General features: G+C 31.7%; 1 protein-coding gene across 1 annotated transcript in view; it reads left to right on the top strand.

Moving 5' to 3' along the window:
• The window catches only part of LOC106684175 (cytosol aminopeptidase), a 36461-nt gene that overhangs the window by 9099 nt on the left and 20918 nt on the right, over positions 1-6444 (top strand). The window contains exon 2 of the mRNA XM_014426108.1: positions 1825-1940. Coding sequence (XP_014281594.1) covers positions 1825-1940 — 116 coding nt within the window. The remainder of the gene's footprint in view (positions 1-1824; positions 1941-6444) is intronic.

Consider the following 6444-nt stretch of genomic DNA (forward strand, 5'->3'; position numbering starts at 1 on the left):
ACCATTCTTCAATAGATGTTATGTGTGCCTGTAGTGTTTGTAATGCATTAAAACGAAACTTAAGAAGATAAGAGGAAACATATTTTTTTCCAGGTTGAAAACACATTTAGGAAAATAAGACTTGTAAAATATACGTCTAATATATCTTTGGAAATACAAACATTTTAGAAAAAAAAAATAATATTTAAAATAATGAGATGTTGATTGTTGGTCGTGGATTAATATGTGGAGAAGATGTTCGCGGGGAGCGGTCAGTAAACAAACAAAAAATTATTTATTCATGCCGACGTTTCCATCTGATTTTCAGGTCTTCATCAGTGCTAAAAAACAAAAACAGATAACAACCATCATTCAGAGAAATATAAAAAATAAAAGAAATAAATAAACGAACAAATTAAGAAATATACTTAACAATGGATTCACAATAAAGTAGCTGATCAATAACCATGGAACTAGATATTAGTATATTAGTAATAATGAAATAATAATACTATAATATTATAGTAATATATTATTTCATCTTTCATTGTTAAAAATCTACTTATTAATATTAATCAACTAATTTATTTTAAATCAATAAATATTTTATTGATTTTAAATTCTTTATAAATTTCTAAAAGTAATAATATTAAAAAAATAAAAATTGTATCTTGTTTGAAATTTATACCCGGCCCTCTTGTCAGTTGTCATTTTTGTTTCAATCAGACAGGTACATCCTCCCCCCCTCCCTCTGTTTATTTGTTATTTTTATTAATTTTCTTAATATTTCCTTTTACATGTTACTATATCTTGTCTTTGCCACACTTACTTCACCTATCTGTTTACGTTTACCTTTTACGATTTTGGTACCGTTATTAACATAAAGGACTATCTTCCTACGATCTATTTAGTGTTATAATTTTGTTTTATTTTTTTCTTATTTAATTTATACATTTTAATCCAATGGTGAAGAATGGTGTTGTAATTGGAGGATTAAGATAAATTCCAACAAATCCCATGAAATCACCTTTATCCTTCGTCGTAAACCTACCAATTGCCTTATAGTCTCCTTTAATAATCTTACTCTTAACCCTGTCGAACATATCCGCTACCTTGGACTACATCAGGACAAACGATTAACCTGGAATCCTCACACAAGACTGAAAAAGGCAGAAAACTGCACGTCTATTTCGACTATTACAGCACTTACTAGACAAACGGTCTAAACTTCCAACACATTACAAAAGACTGTAACATGACTGTAATAAGGCCTATCTGAACATACGGAGTTGAGCTTTGTGGCCCCACTGAACCTTCGAATTCCTCTCGTATCCAGTCCTTATAATCCAAAATCCTTCGTAAAATTCTCAATGCTCCTTACTTTGTCACAAATAAAATCATCCATAAAGACCTTAATGTTCCCTATTTAACCGATCTAGCCCGAAACAGATATCACTCCTTCCATTATAAACTCCCCTAACTACTCAAACCCCCTAGTTTCTAACCTTCCATCCTCTGACAATCCTGAGAAGAATATGGCCACGAGACCAGCTAATGTAAAATGTCATTAGAGTGCTACCAATGGGTAGTTTCTCTACACGCCTGTAACACTCTATTTTAACTAAGATCAAATTTACTGAATGTATTTTATAATATACAGTTGTAAATTTCAATAAACATATAAAAAAAAAAGTATACATTTTATGTCCACTGGTCCTCCAGGTTGGGGGAACAGTACACTGACGCTCATACATTTACACAGTTTACAGCACACTTCATTCACCCTAATAATTATTATATTTATAATTATAATTATAATAAAATAAAAAACTAATTATTTTTCAGAGGGGTCTGCTCTTGGGTATGTACGAAGGGTGTAACCAGGGAGAGTATGTCTTCACACCCGCAGCTGCCAAATTCGACCAAGAAAACGGAGGCCGCATAATGGAGCTCCTGAAAGGGTAAGCTGAATTTAAATGTCTGTTCCCTCTTTTTTTTAAATTATGTAGTAATTTGAAATGTCATTATTAAATACTATAAATCTAAAATGCCTACCCAAGAAGTAAGTGTGCTTTATTCAATATGCGCCGAGAAGGTGCCAGATGAGGAATGTAGGAAGAAATAGCCATTTCTTAAGTCAATCTAACCAGGAAAATATTTTATATTTAAATTCCTCCCGAATCCAATCCTTACAGTCCAAAATCCTTCGTAAAATCCTTAATGCTCCTTACTTTGTCACAAATCAAGTTATCCATCAGGACCTCAATGTTCCATATGTTGCCGATTTGGCCAAAACCAGATACCATTCCTTCCATAATAAACTTCCCAACCACCCAAATCCACTTGTATCTAACTTGGCTTCTCTTTCATTACCTAATAATTCTCCTAGGCGTCTGAAAGGAAGATGGCCTCGAGATCTTCTCATTTAGAAATGTTATTGGAGTTCAATGGGTAGATTCTCCACATATCTCACATTCTCACCTACAGCAAATTTACTTGTTGTATACATGTGTATACAGTTGTAGAAAAAAAAAAAATATTTGAGATAGTTGCTAAACTAACCCTCTATACATGCAAGAGGAAATTAATAGAATAATACTAATTCAATGCAGAAGCAATGTATACAAATACATTAGCGACGGATTGAGGAAAATTCTTCGAAAATTGAACTTAAACAGGAAACCCCGCGGAGTTTTGAGGAGTTTCGAATACCGATCAACAAACCGACTTGGCTAGTCAGATCTTAGATAGTAGTTGTTAGACAAATCTTACTTTTTGTAGATTTCTTAAAAACTTTCACTTTTTTCGAGTTTAAATGCTGATATATCAAATTCCTATCGAATCCTATTCTTAAGTCCAAAATCCTTCATAATGCTCCTTACTTTGTCACGAATCAAGTCATCCACCAGGCCCTAATGACTCATATGTTGCCGATTTGACCAGATCCTTTTCCTTCATTACCTAATAATCCTCCTAGGCGTCTGAAAGGAAGATGGCCTCGAGATCATCTCCTCTAGAAATGTTATTGGAGTTCTACCAATGGGTAGATTGTCCACATGTTTGTATCATGTCACTATGTCACCTACAGCAAATTTACTTGTTGTATATATTTTTTTTTATACAGTTGTATATAAATAAATATATAATAAAGCAAATTAATAAAAAAATATATTGTAATAGAAGATAGCGATGAATTGGACCGAACCGTTAAACTCCTTTAAGTTCCTACACTCCTATTACAATATAAAAATTTCCCTGCTAGAATTGACCACATCGATTCTGACTTTTTACAACTTTTACAACACTTATTAGACAAAGGTTCTAAATTTCCAATTCATTACAAAAGACTGATCTACATGACTGTAATAAGGCCAATCTGGACATACGGAGTTGAGCTTTGGAGCTCCACTAAATCCTCGAATTCCTGTAGCATCCAATCCTTACAATCCAAAATCCTTCAAAAATCCTCAATGCTCCCTACTTTGTCACTAATAAAATCATCCAGAAAGACCTTAATGTTCCATGTTTAAACGATTTAGCCCGAACCAGATATCACTCCTTCCATTATAAACTCTCTAACCATCAAAACCCTCTAGTTTCTAACCTTGCCTCCTCTTCCATTCCTGAAAATCCTCCGAGGCATCTGAAAAGAAGATGGCTTCGAGACCTTATATTGTAAAAATGTTTTTAGAGTGCTACCAATGGGTAGTTTCACTACGTGCTTGTACCATACCATTATGATTCCCTCAAATTTACTTGATGTATTTTATGTACAGTTTTAAATATCAGTAATTAATTTTTTTTAAAAAAACAGTATGCAAGAGCTATGTAGTAAAAAGGAGAATTTCAAAGTATTTTTCAAGTAAAATTCCTTTTTTTTTTTTTCGATTATATCTCTCCTCAATTTCCACATATCATGTAAAATTCAGTATATTTGTATATTTCATAAAAAAATGCACTGAAAAATATCTAAAACCATTTGACGTACAGATGTCCATAAGTACTCAACTTGAAGATAATTTAACTTACTATAAAGTAGTTTATGACACGTATCGGGGGGAGGGGATTAGTAGTTTTTATGATATTCGTGTATGAATATAAATCTTGCACATGACATTTTGTAATAATAATGAATAACAACTTATTTACAATAAATTGACTAATTTTAGTAAATATAATGAAAACCACTATTCATGCGAATATAAGTGTGCTAAACTACTTTACACTACGTTTAACTAACTTTATCCCCCGGACTATCTTCCTTTATTAATTATAGTCAATTCATTTCATACCTGGTGCTTCGTACATCTAACTTACCGACCATGTATCCGAGTATATAATTCTAAGATCTGTACCGCTGGACATATTAGCGATAAATAATAAATGAGGAGAAGATGGTTGGGGGTGCGGTCAATGAAAAACATAAATAAGTATGATTAACTTATTTTAATGCGCCAACGTTTCGGCTAGAGCTTCTAGCCTTCTTCAGGGCTAAAAACAAAACAAGATAACAACCACAGTAAGTATAGAAAAATAAAAAAATATAAAAAGAAAGTATAAACAGAATAATTTTACACATACAATGAATAATTTTACAAAATAGAATTAATAAAATGAAGTGATGAGAGAAGCGGGAAATAAAATTTTATCTTCATTTTATTAATTCTATTTTGTGAAATTATTCATTGTATGTGTAAAATTATTCTGTTTATACTTTCTTTTTATATTTTTTTATTTTTCTATACTTACTGTGGTTTTTATCTTGTTTTGTTTTTAGCCCTGAAGAAGGCTAGAAACTCTAGCCGAAACGTCGGCACATTAAAATAAGTTAATCATACTTATTTGTGTTTTTCATTTACCGCACCCCCAACCATCTTCTCCTCATTTATCATCCACGGTCAACTATCTCTCATAATTAATGATAAATAATAAACTTCCCAACCAGCCAAATCCACTAGTTTCAAACCTGGCTTCTCCTTCATTACCTAACAATCCTCCGAGGCGCCTGAAAAAAAAATGTCCACGAGACCTCCTAATGTAAAAGGTCATTAGAGTGCTACCAATGGGTAGTTTCTCTACATGCCTGTAACACTCCATTTTAATTTAGCAATAAATAAATAAAATAATTGACCATGGTGATCCCCCTACTACATCCGTTTCATCTCACGTTTCGAAATGAATTAACCTACCAATGGGTAGTTTCTCTACATGCCTGTAACACTCCATTTTAATTTAGCAATAAATAAATAAAATAATTGACCATGGTGATCCCCCTACTACATCCGTTTCATCTCACGTTTCGAAATGAATTAACACACAGATACTTTTTTTTTTTTTATTGAGTCGTAAAACGTCCGTAAAGAATTTACAAATATAAACAGAACGTTACCATTTATTTATTCTATTTTTGCCTAATTTTAAATAGAAGTTTAAGTGCTCCATATTGTAAATTGGCTGTAATATAACGACGGGGTCATAATAATATAGACCAGTGGCATGTAAAAAGATGATTTATCAGTGCCTCTTAGATAATAGTTTCGAAATCAATTATTTCATTTCATCTCCCTCCTATCTGCAGTTGGCCATCCTGCTATCTCCCTTGCTTCCGTTCTTATCAAATTGGTACAGGCTGCCTTATTATATATAGTTTTTTTTTTTAGATCTTACGTATAAGTATAAACACTATACTCATAGTGTACAACGGACTCTCGCTAATTAAAACCAAGGAAGTCCAGATTAGCGAAAAATTCGGATAACTGAACCGAAAAAAAGGTCACTTCGTAAATAACAAAAATTGTATTATGTATTTATACATAAAAATATTTTTACAATAATGAACCATTGTTTATAAATTTATTCTTTAATTATTTTCTTTTAAATATGTATATATAGTTGACCGTAAAAATTGATATATAAGAAGATGGTCAGGGTTGTGGTCAAAAGTGAAACAAAAATAGTTTACAACTAAGACCTTAAGACCTAAACGTAGATGGGAGGATTGCGATAAAATTGATTTAGTAGAATTGGATTTAAAGGGGCATCACTGGAAGGATGTATGCAGATATACGTGTTCATTAAGCCTTCATGATTATTATTATTATTACTAATGGGGTGTATAAGAAAAAAAAATGATCGGTTTTCTACCAAATATTTGTATTATTATTTTTTGGATATAAAATACAATTAATACTCAAAGTATAGTCCATTGTCATTTAGTATCATTAGCCAATTGCTATAAATAGATACCAGAGAGAGAAATACTTTATTTATCTATGCTGCCTAAATACATTAGGTTGCTATCTCACACAGCATACTTATCAATCCTTAATCGGACATATATAAATTACACATACATGGTATAATCAGAAAAAAAAATACAATAATAAGATATAATAAACAATTTTTTTTCCTCCTACAGTTTCCTTTTACATTCAATTTCGGTCTGTACAACAAATACAAATGTTT

The sequence above is a fragment of the Halyomorpha halys genome, unplaced genomic scaffold, assembly GCF_000696795.3.
Source record: "Halyomorpha halys isolate HHAL.00 unplaced genomic scaffold, Hhal_1.1 Scaffold551.1, whole genome shotgun sequence".
Taxonomy (NCBI): Eukaryota; Metazoa; Arthropoda; class Insecta; order Hemiptera; family Pentatomidae; genus Halyomorpha; species Halyomorpha halys.